Here is an 18,938-nt window from a genome sequence, read left to right on the forward strand (position 1 = left end):
CACATCCTCTAATTGAAAATAATAACAAACATATTTTTATTTTTTATTTTTTTATTTTAAAGGAAAATATGGCTCTAATTGAACCAAGAGAGAGGGTGGCAGGAGAGAAAAACTGGAAGGGAAGAAAACTCCAAGTTTGGAATTTTACATGTGTAAACACCTTGGGACTTTATTGGTTTTATAAATGCAATTTAAGAAATGAAAAAAAATAGCTGAAGTCTGTAAAATGAGAGTAAAGCAATCATGAGCTGGGTTCGTACAATATGCTAACTCAGGCTAACTAAATGCCACCTTGAGTTATATATAAAAAGGTGGGAATAATAATAATAATAATAATAATAAGTGTGTGTGTGTGTGTGTATTGCTGTATTAATTGCCTGGGTTGTGTAATGCAGTCTCTTCCACATTTTAGCCTTGCTGAGCAAATTTATTTTTTAAAAAAGGAATGATGCTAAAGCATCTACATATAGGGGAAATGGGAGTATAATACAATTGGAAGTAATTGGGAAGTGGTTTCCCATGGTGTAAAAATATTTTAAAAACCCACCAATTTTGGTGTGGGAGAAGACTCCTGAGGATACCGTGGACAGCCAAGAAAACAGTCCAGTGGATCATTGAACAAATCCGCCCAGAGTTCTCACTTGAGGCACAAATGACCAGGCTCAAACGATCCTACTTCGGACGCATTATGTGAAGAGGCTGCTCTCTTGGGAAGCCCATAATGCTGGGAAAGGTGGAAGGAAAGAGAAGGATGACCAGCAGCAAGATGGTTGCACTCAGTTACAGTGGTGATGGGGCACCGGGCACCATTGGAAGATCTGAAGGACCAGGTTAGGAAAAGATCCACCCAGAGAAAATCTCTCTGTGCACTTGCTTAGAATCAACACTGACTTGGATAAAAGCGGTTGCTTCAGTTTGGATGACATGACATGGCAAACATGGGATATCGTGTGTGTTTTTACCATAATGCTGTAAGGCTTGATTACTGTGATTCTTATGTTGGTCTTCATTGCCACTCCCAATGCATAGCAATCGCCTTATGCTGATGTTTCATACCATGCTTTAATCCATCTGCTGCCTGCCAGGAGATTTGTAATCAGCAGGCAGGCTAGAAATGTAAGAAATAAATATTAACACTGGGGGATCATTTGGGGATCGCAGGGTGCAACCACACAGTCCAAGCCTCCCCCCTTTTTTTAGGTAAGTTGCCACATGTGTAAAAAAGAGGTGGGGATATACAGAGTCACTGCCAGCATCTTGGCTTTTTAAACCGCCCCCCCAGATACCCCTGGGGTTATTCTATTGAACTAGTTGGCTGCACATGCAGGAAATTCATTTTAGACTGTTTCCCAGTCTGTCACTTAACATTGTTTTAACCTTTGAAGGCTGGGAAACTTCTTATCCAAATCCCCATTCACTTCAATGGGACTTCTAAGCAGATCCAGCTGGTCTGCACCAATTGCAAAAAATCAGGAGGACTCAGCACTTTTCCTAACAAATTTTATTAAAAGTTTCTAGCTAACTCCTCCGGATGTTTTGCCAGCATAGATTTATGTCGGTCTCCTCGCACAGTGTTTGCACTGATAAACGCTCGGCGTGCCTGTTTCTCCCCTATTGCTGCTACGAATTGGATTTCAGGATTGTATTATCAATATTTTGGGGTTGTTTTGAAAGGGGTTATAAAAAATACCTTCAGGCCACCCTGAATTAGCATCGAGGAAGAGAACCGAAGGAAAATTCTGTTTGCATTTTGAATATTTCATTCATGGGTGTCACGTTTTTTGAAAAAGGCAGTCGTTGAAGTCAGAGAGAACGGCACCCTTTGTCCCCAGTTTTCCTGACAAATAAAAAAGCTTTCCGATAGCATTGTCAGAGTAGGATTCTGGGTCAAACCTGGCTCTCCGTAAAGTGAGAAGGGCACTCCCAAATACAGAAGAAATAGGAGGTTCTTCGACGTCAGTAAAAGCTGGGAGAGGCAGTTTGGTGTAGCGGTTAAGGCTCCAGGCTAGAAACCGGAAGGCCGTGAGTTCTAGTTCTACCTCAGGCACAAAGCCAGCTGGGTGACCTTGGGCCAGTCGCTCTCTCTCAGCCCTAGGAAGGAGGCAACGGCAAATCACTTATGAAAAACCTTGCCAGGAAAACCGCAGGGACTTGCCTAGGCAGTCTCTGAGAATCAGACACAACTGAACGGATTAAAAAAAAAAAAGCTGGGAAAGGTGGCAGGAAAGAGAAGAAGGGATGACCAGGAACAAGGGAGACGGACTCAGTTACAGCTGAGATGGGGGCACTGTTGGAAGACTTGAAGGACCAGGTTAGGGACAGATCACCACAGAAAATCTATCTCTGTGGCTGCTAGGAGTCGAGAATGACTTGATGACACCTTCAATCATTCAGAAAATTATAGCACCCAAACAGCCTTCCCTGCTCGCTCTGAAATCAATGAAATCCAGACTCTGAAAGTACGTACCTGCACCACCATTACAATCCAGGCGGGTGAGGTTTTCAGCTCAGCCGGGAAAAGATTTTGGCTTCCGGAATTTCAGAAAGACTCAGTGGTCCATTGTGGCAAGGAGGAAGGGCTGGGGCTTGGAGGACCAAGGCCACCTCCTCCCCAAAGCTTTGCTGTTTCAAAGGTCCCCACCTTGGGGCTCAGCAGGGTTCAAGCTGTCCCCCCATCCATCCTCAGGGCCCAGGGCCCAGGGCCGGGAAACAAAGAGTGCTGAAGGGACGCCAACAGGAAGAAACCAAGGGGGAAGGATGTTCTTTGAGTATTTTTTTATTGAAAGATGTGAGAGGACTCATCCCAAAAATTGAACGGATAAGATACCCGAATAACCAGCACATTTCTAATTATGCCATTAAAAAAAAAACAATATATAGCACACCGTCCATGTGATACTTTAAATTTTCATATAGTTTTAAAGGTTTCTGGTATTACTTCTTTGTCCCTCTGGAGTGAAAAATAAAAACCTGAGGTTGGTTCCTGCACTGATTTTTTTTAATACCCCGCACTGTAAAAGTTTTTTTTAAAAAAAAAATCATTCACTCATTCATTGTTGTTCTTTGAACTATATATAATGAGAAAGTAATATTTTCCCTGTTGAGTTCCTTTTGAAGGATCTGATCATCTGCTAGTCCTTTTCCTGGGATCTAAACATAATGTCGGTGGCATGATTGTCTTCAGACAGACAGGGTAAACTTTTTTCCTTCTTATAGACACAGAACAACATTTTTCTTCCATTCACAAAGAGTTAAACAAGCAGGGAAGTCTGTGGGAGGTCAAAAAAGTCAAGATGGCTGCTGCCCTTGGGCAATCAAAGCCCCGCCCCTTTTTGTGTCACATGTAAAACTGGGCGGAGCTGTGATTGCACAGCCCCCAAAACGTGCCTGGTTTTTGACCCCCCCCAAGAACCTTTGAAAACAGGTCTTCATTTACAATATACACGTTCACATAAAATGAAAAAAGAAAACCAACATGAGTTAAACTCTAATTATGTACACTCCAATGTACAACTCTAAATAAATTAATACCAATTTTTGCATATTTGGGGAATTCGTATAGCTTATTTACAGAAATTACCATTTTATTCCATAAATATTATGTTTCTTTTTCTTTTTTTTCTTTTTAATTTTTTTTTTCCTGATACACAGAGAGAAAGTCCAAGAAGAGAAAGATCCAAAGTCACAAATGGATTGTACCAACTCTGAAACTTGGGGGCGGGGGGCTGAGGAACGCTCACGTTTCTTTTGCTTTTTTTGCTTTGGATGGTCTTCGTAAGTGGGTGAGTAGAACAACAACACTCGTGAAAACTTTGCTCGCCTCCTCTGAGCCAAAATGGGTGTGTCCTGCCCAGTTTGCTAACGTTTGTCGCTTTTTAAAAAGCCCTCTTCTTCCCCGTCATCCTAGCATCGAAGGACAAAGTCCTAAGGCATCGTCCGTGTTTCAAAATTCAACTCTTAGAGGAAGAAAAGTGCCAAGAGATTTTCCAAAAATAGTTAGAAGGGATCTGGAACATCAGCTTCCTCTTTGATGGCCATTTTAGAGATGTGTCTGGCTTAAAACTGACCCATTCTGCTCGATTCAGGGCCAGAAAACACATAGTAGATATCGGTGGGCTGCTGAGATCACAGCGTGAGTTCAAAAACCTGGGTTAGCGACTGGCTTCCTGCATGCTTTGCCTGCCCAACTCTGTAGCCTCTTCTCCTAGGCCCTTGGCTCTACCTGCGCAGCTCAGTAGGACACTGAGCCGCTGATGCTTATGATCCCCCGACCCATCTTAATTCCCTCTCCTCTTTTTCTTAAAAAATAAATATGTATACTGTGTGCTGTACATGTCTGTTTCCCAGGGACTCCTAAGCCCTTGGAGGTTGACTGCTTCCATGAACAGTTGACTTGGGAGAATTCCTACTAGGAGACACTTCCCTTTGGGTTTCCAAACCACTGACCAGTCTCTGGATGTTCTGGATCTCATTCATGGAACCCTTCAAGGATGTCTTGGGGGACAGAGATGCCCGCTGGTTGGTGGATTTCGGGACGGGGAGATCTGAAAGAGGGCTGGACTCCCGACTGCTCCCGGGCTTGGAGCCTTCCGAGCCGGCGTTCAAACTGGCAGGCAACCCGGTGGTTAGGAGGCTGGTGCTGGGAGGAATGGCGACCGGGATCTGGTAGGGGTTGAAACGCGGGCGAGGTCGAGTGCTGCTCAGAAAGGGGTTCCGGGAGAGCGAGCTGGCGGTGGTGGCACTAGTCACCGGCATGGCAGACGCCGCAGCAGCCGCAGCCGCCATGTAAGTGTATGGGTAAGGAAAGAGTCCACCAAAGGTAGGCAGCGGGATTCCCTGCAAGGAGAAAGGCAGAGGAAGAGTTGAAAAGGGGTCAGTCTTGTGAGGTAGTCCAGGCAAGAAGCACAGCCAGAAATACTAGCTCTAACTTTAATGGTGAGGTTACATTAGCAGAACCTTTTAAGTCTGAAGGTACATTTCTCCCACGTCACCTTTACAGCCCAAGAAACCAGGGAGGGTTCCTTCTGAGACATTTGCCACACCCCCATTCCTTCTCTGGGCTCAGTTGCCTCTTATCCGGCCATTGCCTGGTCTACGGCTCTTCCTCCCGTCTCCCAGTTCAGTCCCACATACCGCCACATCAGGCCACTCTGCACAGGGTCCGGATTTTGTAAATGGGACATCAAGGGGGCCACGAGGTATGGTCAAAACAGTCAAGAGGGCAACACCAACGGTGTGACTGAAGCTCGGCATGCACAGCGCACATAAAACAAAAGTAGAGTTTCGATTGCACCACCGAGGCGGACCTCTTCGCTTTTTTGACCAGGGCACCCCTCTGGGAAGTGGTTTACAGATCTGTAAAAAAATCCAGGACCACACAGAGCTCTTCCCCAACCTCTGGTGTGGCTTCCCAGAATCTGCTGCCTGTGGCCCTACCTTCCCTCCAGCTGACAGTGAGGCCACAACTTGGATTATATCAGAAAGAAAGCCCAATTTGGCCATGGGCTCGGATATTTGGTGTCATTTCTTTTTCTCTTTGCTCCCATTTACAGCCGAAAGTTCAGGTGAGGTTCCTGATAGAATTGTCCATGGGCAGCAGAGGGCTAACTTTGCCAACCTGTGAACTGGCACCTTAAAATGGGCCAGGACTACACTTCGCAGAATTCCCTCTGCTTTAAGACTTGGGGGCCAGACTGAGTGAGGCAAAGAAACCCGTCCTGCCAAGTGGCTCATTCCCCCTCATTTTTCAACTCCTTGAAGTTACTGAATATATTACTATTTCAGTTAAAAAAAAAAAGTTTGGGATGCAGCTTCCTGTCCAGAATATACTTTGTCTCTCCTACGCTCCCATGTACAGGTAGTCCTCGCTTAACAACCACAATTGGGACCAGAATTTCAGTTGCTAAGTGTGGTGGTCATTAAGTGAATCGACCCAATTTTACAACCTTTTTTTGCAGCAGTCGTTAAGTGAATAACCACAGGTGTTAAGCGAACCACATGGTCATTAAGCGGATCGCATGGTTCCCCATTGATTTTGCTTGCCGGAATCCGGCCAGGAAGGTAGAAAATGGCGGTCATGTGACCACGGGATGTTGCAATGGTCATAAATGCAGACTGGTTGCCAAATTGTGATCAGTAACTGCAGGGATGCTTTGACCGCCATAAGTATGAGGACAGGTCGTAAGTTGGTTTTTCCAGCACCGTTCTAAGTCCATTCCATCATAAACGAATGGTTGTTAAGCAAGGACTACCTATTTTTAATTTTTTTTAAAAAATTTCTGGTGCTGGAGAGAGTCAGGAGAAGTGCAAAGCTGTTGGATCTGCAATTGCTTTCTTTACTTGGGCAGCAGTTGTGAGCAATTACACCTGGATTTCATGTGAATCTAGTAAAGCATTTTCCCCTCTATTCCTATAAATACTGGAGGCAGTTTCCCACCTGTGTCAATCCAATCATCAATTTATTTGCTTAGTAACTGTATATACTGCCCAGTCATAAAGAGCCTTGGCTGTGACCCATAAAACAAAACAGTTACAGTAAAAAAGCAGGATTATAAATCTTAAATGCAACACAAAATCGTAGCAAAGGACATGTGCCCAGAGTCACTTGCTGAGAGTTTAATTTTTTATTTTAACTAATTTATTGATTTATTTGTCATATTTTTATTACCACCCATCTCCCCCACTATTAAATTTATACATTGCCCATCTCACTATAAAAGTGACTATGGGCAACTATAGAAAAGTGCGATGGGCAGCTATAGAGATCAAATAAATAAATAAAATAAAAATAAAATAAAGCTAACAGCAGCAACCGCCAACTTTTCTTCACCCTCTCTGAAACTCCGTGGATATCAAGATGAACAGAAAAACACATCTGGATTTCAAAACTTGAGAAAACAGGAGCGATCTTCCCCTGGGGTCAAAGACAGCAGAAGATAGGCACCAGGCAGACCTAAATCACTGTTTCTCAGCCTCAGCAACTTTAAGATGTGTGGGCTTCAGCTCCCAGAATTCCCCAGCCAGCACTTGGGGACTGCATTTTAATTTGTAAATTCTTGGAGGTGGTGAACTGATCCTGGGAATCCAAATGTGGTCTATCTTCAGAAAGTTGCTTGCAGAATACAGCCCTGCCTTTCACTCCACAACTTTTTAGATGACTTAAAAAAACTTTGCTTGGAAGAAAGTTTATGGATCAATATGTACCAGTTTGTGAGCAGCACAGCAGTAACCATCTTGGCAAGCATTCAGAAGGGACGTTATAAAAGCTTTGAAATCAGTTTGATAAATATTAATCCTGCCTAAATGGCAGAGCAAAATATACACTAAGAACTGGGTCTATTTTTTTTCATAGTTTCTCACAGACTCTTCTCGATTCCCCTGTTGCCCGTGTGAGAAGGAAGAGGAATTAATTTAATGACCTTCAGACAGACATTTTGGTAAATTTAGATTCGAAACATCACAATTTTGAGAAACTATGCAAGCTGAAAGATTAATTTTCAAGATTTCCAATTTTCCTTACTTACATCTCTGTTGAAGAATGTCAGAACTCACCTTCTTCTTAATTTTCTGGCTATTCTTGCACATTTTAATGTTTATCTTTTTTCTTTAATTCTGTATTCTGACTTTTCTGTATTTTGTATTTTAACTTTTCTTTGAAACTTTAATAAAGTTCTTATAAAAAAAAGGATTTCCAGTTCTGGGACTTCTGCAGTGCATTTCAGTAAAGCAGTGGGGTGATAATAAATAAAGAAGAAGTCTGTACATATGCATATCTGTACACAGTTATGCATGAAAACAGTGTACAGAAACGCATATTTATGAAAAATTGTTTGCTGGATGTGTAGATTCGGCAAGGGTGCAAACAAATACGTGTCTGTAAAACGGAATACGCCTTATTGTTGCTCATAAACTCATGAACACACCGTACTATTCCACCCCCTCCAATGGTAAAATAAAGATTAAATAAAATAATTTATAGATTGCACTTGTACTTTTGTAAAATACATTTAACTGAAAGAGTGACTCATTTCCCCTCTTTTTCATATGGACTAGAAAGCTGTAATTAAATTGGATAGTTCTCCTTGCTATAAAATGAAACCATGTTGCTTGGTTCTTTTCTGTCCTACCTGCCAGAATAATTTATCAGAGCAACCAGCATTTTATTTCACAATACAGTATTTTGAGTGTTTCTGTTCAGAAACAAGGGCTGCTGAGCAACACAGGGATTGGTCTCAGGTAAATAGGCGGGTGGGGTTGGACAAAACATGTTCAAATTATAGTTCTTTTGTATAAGACATAAATGCAACCAAATCCCTCCCAAGATAAAACAAAACAAAACCATTTGGATTTTTTTGAAAAAGCATGGATAAATAAGAGTCTTAATTTTTTTTTTTTTACAGAAATTCTTCTGCTGCAAAAGCTAAATGGCGAGAAAAATTCTGCAGTCATGGGGGAAAATATTTATATAAATATGTCTGGCCAAAAGATAAGCCTAATTTATTTTTTTTCCAGGTGAGTGTGCACAGAATTGCAGTCTTAACTTAGAAAACTCTCTATGCAGTCTTTCAATATTGAAGCACTCAAGGAAGGATCCATAAAACAATAGAATAATTGTATATACAGCTATGAGATGACAACATTGCAACTGAACAAAACAAAGGAAAGGGGGCAATAAAATTAAACAGAACAGATAAAACTCCAGGTGTTTCTTTTTAAAGTTTTCTTTATGTTTTGGGATGTCTGGGAAAATAAAACATTGGATTGTTGCATATTTCCCAATCAGACTCTTTAAATATTCCAGCCTTCCAAATCAGGATATCTAGATAACATGGTCATCTGTAAGGCAGGACATGCTACTGAAAATAATCTGATTTTATTCCCCCCGCTGGCCCCAACTTTTTCTGCTTATACCTCCCTCAGTTGTAGGAGGAAAGCTGTCTTAGTCTATGGCAGCACCTTTTCCAACCAGCAAATTTTATTAAAAGGCAGAAGCTTTTGCGTTTCTGAGGTGGAAGTGGTGCTACCAGACTTCTGCTGATTTTAACCTCCTTCCATAACATTACTCTGCTGTCTCTTTTATATTTCTCTATAAACATAAAGTCCTTCTCGTCAAGGCCACAACTCCCTCATTTTCTACAAAGACCCTTGACCGTGGATGATGCTGCATATATGAGCAGCTAAAGAAGAATTACAATGAAGTACAAAAAATTGTACCTGGAAGATGTTACAGGTACCAACAAAGAGCATGGGATGTTCAAAGGGATGTTTCAAAGGCTGGGGAGTCCCACCTTGGGGCACCTTTACAATCACGGAGGTTCTCCTAGGCTTTTTGGGGTCAGTTGGCATGTTTATGCTTCATGGGGCACTGAAAACACAAGAATGCTTTTTCACAGAGCACAAAAAGGCTGCAGGGTGTGGGTGTGCAGACAGACATCAGAAGCTCTTTTCATCGGTGAAAACTATGCCCCTAGCATTTGATGCCCTGAACCCTTCTTACGTAGATCTATGCCAGCAGGCCCTTCCATGGAGTTAAAAAAAATGGGGTGTGTGTGGAAGGCACCCCTGGAATAAGAGGCTGAGCTACAAGCTGACAAACCAGAGGTATTTGCCCTTCATTGGATCTGGAACAGTCAAAATGGCAGATCCATCGGAGATCCGCCCAAGGGCTTAGGCAGGATCGAAGGTGCCTTTAGAGTTACATTAGTTCTTTTGATGGCTGGGGGTAGGCTATCTTGCAATTCCAAAACTGGGATTTAGGCAGTTCCAAAACTAGTATTTTAATCTGGGCCAGAGAGGAACTTGAAGTCTTCGTCTTCTCTGAGGTGAATCAGCAAAACTCTTTCCCACGCCTGGATAAGTTTGCTTGGTGCCATTTGGGAAAGTGAATCGGCTTTTGGAAGTTTTTCCAAGGTGGGGAGGTCTTCCATGAAATGCTCCAGGGTGGAATGTGAGCATTATTTAGTGAGGAGAGCCAAGGGTTGTAGCTTGATGGCCTCTAACAAACGGCACCCTTCCTGGCATCCATCGTTTATTTATTTACTGGTCCAATTTATATAGCCGCCCATCTCGCAAAGCAAGTGACTCTGGGCGGTGTACGACAAAACCAAAAAGTCAATAAATATGTTAAAAACTATAAAAACCAAGCTGAAAAAAAGAATAGACAAAGGGATATAAAAAATTGCTCCACTGCATCTCCAAGAAAAACATCTCCCAGAATTTTTTCTCCTGGTAGCAGCATTCCTATCAGTGCCAAAGAGGATTCCCGCCCTTGAGAAGCAGGTTGGACATTTTTCCTTCCCCTTCCTGAAGGCATTAAAGACATCCCCCCCCCCACCCCGCGTTTTGCCCCTCCTAAACTTGGTGGAGATTTCCAAAAAGCTATTTTGACCCACCACAGAAACTACGGGGCCTGTAGGGTGGGATTTTTTCCATTCAGCTACTGCAAAAGTTAGGGAAGCCAGCTGCCAAATCAAGGCATGTAGCCCAATGTGATGCCAGCTTCAGCTCAGCTCCTGAGAGGGTTTTTTTTTAGCTATTTTGGAACTTACCATAAATGTACAAAGCAGGACGGTATAATTCCACATCTGCTTATCATAAGCTCTAAGGCATTGCTCACACCCTTAAGGACTAGAGACTTTTTTTTAAAAAAAACTGCCTGAGAATTTGCTGATGTACACTGCAGATTTTTTGTGCTGGTTGGGAGTGAAAAACACACATAGAGGTCAAAATGCATCCGGCTTTTAGCTCTCACAACAGTCTGGGTGGGGAGGGACTGATTGTTCCCCCTCCAAGGGTTTGGGTGGACATACAGGCCTGTTACATAAAACAGAGCATAGATCTGTCTATATATTGTCTTATTGGCACTACAGGTAGTCCTCACTTAATGACCACAATTGGGACCAGAATTGCAGTTGCTAAGCAAAGTGGTCATTAAGTGACCTGATTTTACGACCTTTTTTGCAGTGGTTGTTAAGCAAATCACCACATACGTTAAGCAAACCACGTAGTCGTTAAGCGAGTCACACAGTTCCCCACTGATTCTGCTTGCCAGAAGCCAGCCAGGAAGATCAAAAATGGAGATCATGTGACCACAGGACGCTGCAACGGTCATAAATGCAAACCAGTTGCCAAGTGCCCAAATCATGATCATGTGACTGCAGGCATGCTGTGACAGTCATGTGAGGACTGGTTGTAAGCTGTTTTTTCAGCACCGTCTTAAGTCCGAACCGTCACTAAACGAACAGTTGTTAAGCAAGGACTACCTGTAATTCTCTGGCTCCTCGTGTACAAAAGTGGCTTTGGATTTGGAGCTACCCAACCAGTTTCAAAAAGGTGCTATTCACCCTTGTGCATGAAAAGTGGGACTCACACTATGGTCCCATCCCTGATTTAACAGCTCAGACAAGAAAACTGGGACGTGCTTGTAAGCACCCTGATATCGTGCGGCAGGAGCCACTGCCTGATCCCTCTGTCTACTTGCTGAAATCTGTGAAAAAGCAAGCCGTGCAATGCCTTGATTCCCCCAGTGCACATCTTTACACACCTGTGTCCTGACAAGGAGACCCATCCTATACTTGCCTGGGCTAGCTGTATAAAGTATCGCTGAAGGCCTCCCTAAGAGGTAGATTCAGGGAAAATTAGGATGCCTGGCTTTTCTGATGGAAATATCTTCACCACAGAGAGGTCGTGGTGTTGCCAGTTTTCCAAAACTCCAATAATGAAGTTGGGTGGTAGTAAGTATCTTCTGCAGAGTTTTCCACCCCCTTGCCTCAAAACATCTGGGTCAGACTTCTTACAGATATCTTGGGATGGAGCAGTCCCAGATTTCACCAGACAGCACCCTGGGAAGTATAGTCCTACGTGGTTACAAGGACAGAGAGCTGGCAGGTGTCAAGTCAAGGAAGGCTGGGATGCTGTTGTAATGGGAGGACCTAACCCAGTGTTTTTCAACCTCAGCAACTTTCAGATGTGTGGACTTCAACTTCCAGAATTCCCCAGCCAGCATGCCTTTAAGATCCACACATCCTAAAGTTGCAAAGTTTGAAAAACACTGATCTAACCAATCAAAAAATGGCACCCAGCTCTCCCTAAGGCTAAGGTTATGGAACTGCATGTGCTCAAACAGACTTAATTAGAATTTGGATGGGAGACCACCAGGAAATCTCAGGATTGTAGGGTTGCTTGGGAAGTCCACAAAACATCCCAAAAGAAGGCAAGGGCGACACTTACTGTAAACAGGAAGTCACAACACTAGAGGTAAAAAAGGAAACTTAACTTCAGACTGAATGGGCTTGACAGAGTTTCTGTGAGAGGCCTCAGTGAAGGGATTGACTCCCTTTGCAGCAGCTGCAAAAAAGGCAAATGGCACACCAGGAATCATTAGGAAAGGGGCTGAAAATAAAACGGAGTCAACCCTGCAATGCTCTCACAGATCAATGGTGGGTCTGCATCTGGGATTGTGGGTACAGTTCTGGCTGCCGGGATATGAGAATGGTAGGAAAAGTGCAAAGAGGACAGCCAAAATCATCCCCGTCTTCAGGAGAAAAGGGGTAAAGGTGGGCATGAAAAAAGAGAACAGAAGGAAGGTGTGATCGAGATGTAAAAAATCCTGCCGGCCCTGGAAACAGCGCGAGGGGAGAAAAGAGTCCCCCTTTTAGGGGGAGATGGGCGGTGATAGAAATGTGAATAATAAATAAACAAATAAAATTGGTCTTCCTGTCTTCTCTAAAAGCTACTGCCAGGAGATGTCTAGTGAAGCTGGAAGGAGATTCAGGACAGAGGAAAGAAAGCCACAGTAATCTGTGGAATCCACTGCCACAAGATGCACGTTGGCCACTGAGTTGGATGGCTTGGAAAGAGGGGGTTGCATAAATGGAGGGCAGGCTATCCTTGGATGCCTCCCAATTCCAGTTGGGGGGGGGTCTCCATCTCCTACCTGTAAGCCCCCTGGAAGCATCGGGTTGACCATTGGGAGACACAAAATGCCAGCCTAGGTTGGACTTCGGCCGAACCCAAAGGACAGTTATGTTCTTACCACTCCTAACATTTATTTATTTGTTTGTTTGTTTGTTTCTCATATTTCTGCACTGCCCATCTGGCAAGCGACTCTGGCTGGTTTACAAAGCGGTTTACAAGTAACTGTTTTGTGGGTGCCGTCGCCGAGAGCCAGTTCCAACTTGGGCCACCTTCACCAATCATTCTCTCTTGCTTCCAGTGCTCAGTCGACGAGCATTAATGCCTGCAAAATTCCAACGCCCCATCGCTGCAGAAGATCGAGATGGTATCAGCAGCTTTAGGAGAACCTCAAGAAGGAACATTAGGAAAGTGACCCTAAAGACTTGGAGAGGAAACTGACACTGCCCAGTGAGGCCTGAGCATGTTCCTTGATCTCAAGAGAGTAGCTGAAAAGTTGTACAGCAACACAAGAAAGATGGGTGGGAGAGGGCCCAGAATAAGGGTGAGTCCACTCTGCCACATGTTGGTTCAAAAGCCATTCGTTCTCTTGGAGGTTCAGACTCCAAACTTCTGAGGGTGAGGAACCATTTACTTAATTGGTTAAATGCTATGATATTATCATGGATGAAAAGTAATTGCTGTGAGCCACCCAGGGTCATGTATTTGAGATGAGTGGCTATATAAATTGAATGTTGGTGCTGAAGAAGACTCCTGAGAATAATGTGGACAGCCAAGAAAACAAACCGATGGATCATCAAACGAATCAGCCCAGAGTTCTCACTCAGGGCACAAATGACCAGGCTCAAGTTATCCTGCTTTGGACACATTATGCAAATTCCCAGCTCTCTGGAGAAGTCCATAATGCTGGGAAAGGTAGAAGGAAAGAGAAGAGGAGGACAACTGGCAGAAGGTGGAGGGACTCAGTTACAGAAGAAATGGGTGCACCACTGGAAGTCCTGAAGGACCAGGTTAGGGACATTGTCATGGAACAAATCTCTCTATCTGGGCGCTAAGAGTAGACACTAACTTAGATAGATCATCAATCTATTCTCATGGCTGCTGCTGTTGTTATTCCATGCATTCGCAGCTGTAAATAGGTTGCAGGACTTAAGCAAATTCTGGCTTGTTCTAGGAACACTGGGTGAACTGTATAGATTTGCCAAATGCCCCCAAAATTCTTGTAACTTTCCTTGATTTGTAGTGCAGTTTCTTTATGATACCGTCACTGATGAATGCAAAAATTAATAAGCATCTGTAAACTAAGTTTCAGAACATGAGGCTTAAATAAAAGTATCATTGGCTAATTAAACCCAATTTTATGCCCCGTTGGGCAGGGCGGGCTATTAGTTATTATGCTTGAATTTTAAGAAATGTTTCCTTCTTGTTACAATAGACACAATTTTATTTTAAGATGAGGTCCACAATGTCCAGTTGATTAATCTCTTGGGGGCTGGCTGGTGAAAGTGTGAGTTAAAAACACAAATCTTGGACTTTTAAGGAATCCAGGGGGCATTTTCTTTTTACAAGCGATGTCCACTACGTTGATTAACTGAAAATTATCTTTTAACCTCTGAAAAAACAGTACTTCTTGTTTTGAACTGAGCGATGTGTGCATTAGATTAATCGAACTAATTGGCTGAGAAGAAAATCAAGAAACCACTTTTGAACGAAGACTCGGTTTTGAAATCCTTTGAAGAGAGATTTGGGGGAATGAATGGCTATATGTGATATTTTGCACACATTTCTTGGAAACGCAGTCCACACGCACCTTCCATCACAAACACCAGCAGATGATAACCAGGTTACGCATTGTTATATTCTAGAATCACAGCTTTGGATACTGCACCAACAGAACACAGATATAAAAACTCCTCACACCTAATTTTCAAACATGCATCGTTAAGAATAAGCCCCCTAATTACGTACAACTTGAAGATGGCATCCAAACTATGATCAGAAGGGTAGAAACGAGACACATGGATAAAAAAATAAACAAAAGTAAGTATATTTAGCTTGCAGAAAAGTTGAAAGGAGGCATGATCACTAGCAATAGGCAAATAATTAATTCAGATTTACCCTAGCCATGAGCCATTTGATCGAATCACTCTTTTGAATCTTCTAAGCAAAAACACCTTTTTTTCTGAGATACTTCCTCAGAAAAACGGTCTGAATCCGTTTCCTTCACTGGGTATCAACAGTCCAAACTACATTTGAACTGCACATTTGTAACCATATCGAAGCTGTGGTGATAATGTTCTTCAGAGATGAGGTTGCAACAGGCCAGCTTGTAATCTGTGGATAGAGTCTGCAAGGAAACCAATTCTAACTACATCATGGATTTTCCAGCTGTGGTCCGTGTCATCTCAGGGGTCTTGAGCAGTTGGGGGGTTTCTCACAATCTTTTTTACAATTATGCCTGAAGCACAGCAGTTGAGGTTAACCCAGTGTTTCTCAACCTTGGCCACTTAAAGATGGGTGGACTTCAACTCCCAGAATTCTCCAGCCAGCATGGCTGGCTGGGGAATTCTGGGAGTTGAAGTCCACCCATCTTAAAGTGGCCAAACACTGGGTTAAACCTAAATCGAATCCCCCGATGGGAGGAGATGGGCGGGGACAAATCGAATAAATAAATAAAATTATTAAGCATACGCATATTTTTCCAGCTGCTCCTTTTTTGTACCAGGGGCGCAAGGGTGTTCCATACAACTGACAACCTTGCATTTTAAAAATCATTATGTTCAGCCATGTCATTTGGCAATTACCATTTTTATACTTGCATATCTATTTACTGGACAAAAGGTATCCCTTCAAAGCTGTTGTGTCAAAACAACTGCAACCGTTCTGCCATTTGTTTGGATTAAAGCATAATATATTTTGTGGCTTTGGGTTTTCAGCGCGATTGAAAGGGATGCAACTCTCATGCATAATGTATAAGAGTGACCACCTCAGAACTGAGATCCAGGTTTCTGGAATCCCCTAAACAAAAGCAAGCTCATCCTGCCCATTAAAGCAAGGTTTTAAATTTGACTGGAGTTTTTGTTTTTTTTACCAACAAAAGCATTTTATTACATAAATTCGCAAGGCCCTGTCACAGTTTTGGTTGGTCCCTCAATTAAACTGCAGTTATTACAAATAAGTAGTGTATTTTTTTCTTGCCCAACCCTCACAATGTTTAAAAAAAAATCCTGAGCTAAATAATAGAAGAAACATTTCAATAAGGAAAACTTCCTAGGAGTAGATTAGTTTACCGGGAAAACTGGTGGGCTCCTTGTTACTAAAACCTGGAGATGGGATGAAGACAGGCAGAGAAAGGCCAGGTCAAAATAATAAACATGCATTTTTTAAAATAGGAAACTGAAGCCTTTTCCGGGCTGCAATTTATTTTCACAACAACTCTGCTAGTGGACTCAAAGTTACTCCTAAGCAATGCACTGGATGCATACCAGCACATGTTCAGCCAGTGCCTCGCATTGTGACGTGGCATTGCCCTAACTGGTGCGTGCCCATCTTGCCCTAAAATTCTCATACGGTCAGAGGATGATGGGAGTTGTAGTACAACCCATCCAAGGGGTGCTGGTTTGAGCCAGAACTGGCTTCTAGACCATTTCTCTACACTCCAGATCCTCCCGTGGATTTATCTGTAAGCTGCCCAGAGTCACTTTTATAGTGAGACGGGCCGTGTGTAAATTTAATAATAAATAAATAAACAAATAAACAAATAAAAAGTAAAATCTGGAGACAAGGGAATTTTGAAGATGCCATTCTGCCTTCTCTCTTTTCTTATTTCTTTTCACAAGTGAGCAGTCAAACAATTGCATCAAGCCTCAGATTGGCCCCAAACTTTTATGTTAGTTTTTCTTTTTAATTAAAAATTGCAATAAAAATAAAAAGTGAGCAAAAACAATCTCACTTCATTCTTCCTCCAGTAATATTGCTAGATCTCTACGATATCTTCAATAAGCCTTGTAGACCAGTGTTTCTCAATCTGGGCAACTTTAAGAGGTGTGGACTTCAACTCCCAGCTTTGCTGGCTGGGGAATTCTGGGAGTTGAAGTCCACCCCTCTTGAAGCCGCCAAGGTTGAGAAACACTGGACTAGCCCAACCCTCTGCTCTGTGCAGAAATCCAAGTTAAGGCATCTCCGAGAGGTGACTGTCCAGCCTCCAGCTGAACATATTCAATGAAAAGGAGTTTGCTCTCAGGCCATTTATTCTTAATATGCAAGGGGAAACTGCCTTCCATAATGCAAATCCATTATTCTACATCCCAATGGTCTTGGGCAATCGAGAAGTCTTGATCTCCTTCTGTCTGACCCCCTTTCAGGTCCTTGCTATCTGCATTCACACATCATGCTTAGCCACAATTAATTTAACCAAAGGTTGCTAAATTAACCCCACTTTTCTGAATGCGTGTGTGTGTGTGTGTGTGTGTGTGTGTGCCATAAGCTAACTGCAGAGGGAAGATTTGCATAATGACTTTGAGGCCAGCTTTGGAGAGATCTATTTTTGAGGACAAATCATTATTTAGGTAAAAAAGGGAAAGTGTTCCTTACTATAATAAATAAAAATAAATAAATATTTTGTGGGTTTCACTTCTTATTTATAGCTTTTAAGGTATCTATTGACTATTTTTAGCTTTGTTGTACACCGCCCAGAGTCACCTGCTTTGCGAGACAAGTGGCTATATAAATTGGACATATAAATAAATAAAGATCTGCCAGCAGATTACTGTATTGCAAAAAAATAGCAAGGTTCATAAGCGTGCAAAAGAGATCAGCATTAAAAAAAAACAAACCACAAATCCAGCCCAGCTAATGTCCCAAGATCGTTCTTCTTAGCAACATTCTCAGTCAACAGTTGGCTTTGCCAAGTCAACCCCAGCTGGGAAGCTAGTCTAAGATCCTTCAAGAAGAAAAATCAGCCATGAGAGTTGGGGGGACTGGCTTCCACGAGAGGACAATGTCTGTGACTGCTGATCTCTTCCTGCAATGCCCAGAGAGACATGGAGCATTCCACGTCTTCTGTAAACCATGGCTGGAGCCCAGTAGAACTGACGGATAGCAGATATTAATCACATGGCATGGGATTGTCCACAATGCAAGGAGATCCCTTTCTAGGCCAGCCTATATGGATGACAAACTTTTTGGTGTAGAAGGCAGTGAACTAGCTAGAATCAAAGTGCTTCAATGAAACACCCAGGGGTTATCCTCTCCTGAGAAGAACCAAGCCCGATTCAGGAGCATTCCACCATTCACAACCACATTCTGAAGACTCTGTATCCATACTCAGGAGAAAGAAGCTGAATTTTAATCAGAAAAGCCAGCGAGGTTTATGCCTTCGTCTCCACAGAGCATGTTTAGAGAACTTAATCAGAACACTCTTACTGTGTTCAGTGGGACTCACTCCCTTAAGTCACACATACACACACCAGAATGCCAAGGTTAAAACTGACCCAGTTTAACATGTTGTGTGAATGTAGCTGCCAAGTTTTTAACACTCTCAACTTGCTAGGTGCTGTGCCTGGCCAGCCCAGCCAAAGGGTTGTGTGAGGATGTTGTTGTTTTGTTACCCAGAGCAATTATTTAAGTTTTTACATTACACTAAGCTATAATCAAGTCTGTTGGACTTTGTTTGAGTTGATCAGTAAACCTAGCCACAGAGGCATATATACCATGATTTATGGCTAAAGGCCATGTAGGAACCAAGGCAATTGTGGCTAATTCAACAAAACCTAAAAACAAACCTGGCAGGTTGCAAAGGAGGAACTTGGTTTAAAGAGGTTTAGGAACTTAATTACCACCACCTACTTAGCTCAGAATTCTCTACCCTGAAAAGGACCAATTTTCAAAGTCTCACGCCAAAATATGTTTTCAGCACCTCTTTTTAACTGGATTGTTCAGTATCTGAATTTAGCAGTTCCTGTCCCATGTTCTAGCCCAGAGTTTCTCAAACCTGTCAACTTTAAGACATGTGGACTTCAACTCCC

The 18,938-nt window shown here is 42.7% G+C and overlaps 1 protein-coding gene across 1 annotated transcript in view; it reads right to left on the reverse strand.

Annotated features, from left to right (window-relative positions):
- Positions 1 to 2,760: 2,760 nt before the first annotated feature.
- TBX2 (T-box transcription factor 2) overlaps positions 2,761 to 18,938 on the reverse strand; it is a 36,977-nt gene continuing 20,799 nt past the window's right edge. The window contains exon 7 of the mRNA XM_063296392.1: positions 2,761 to 4,836. Within this exon, the coding sequence (XP_063152462.1) occupies positions 4,354 to 4,836 (483 nt within the window). The 3' untranslated portion in view covers positions 2,761 to 4,353. The remainder of the gene's footprint in view (positions 4,837 to 18,938) is intronic.

This window comes from Candoia aspera, chromosome 1, assembly GCF_035149785.1.
Source record: "Candoia aspera isolate rCanAsp1 chromosome 1, rCanAsp1.hap2, whole genome shotgun sequence".
NCBI classification, from domain to species: domain Eukaryota; kingdom Metazoa; phylum Chordata; class Lepidosauria; order Squamata; family Boidae; genus Candoia; species Candoia aspera.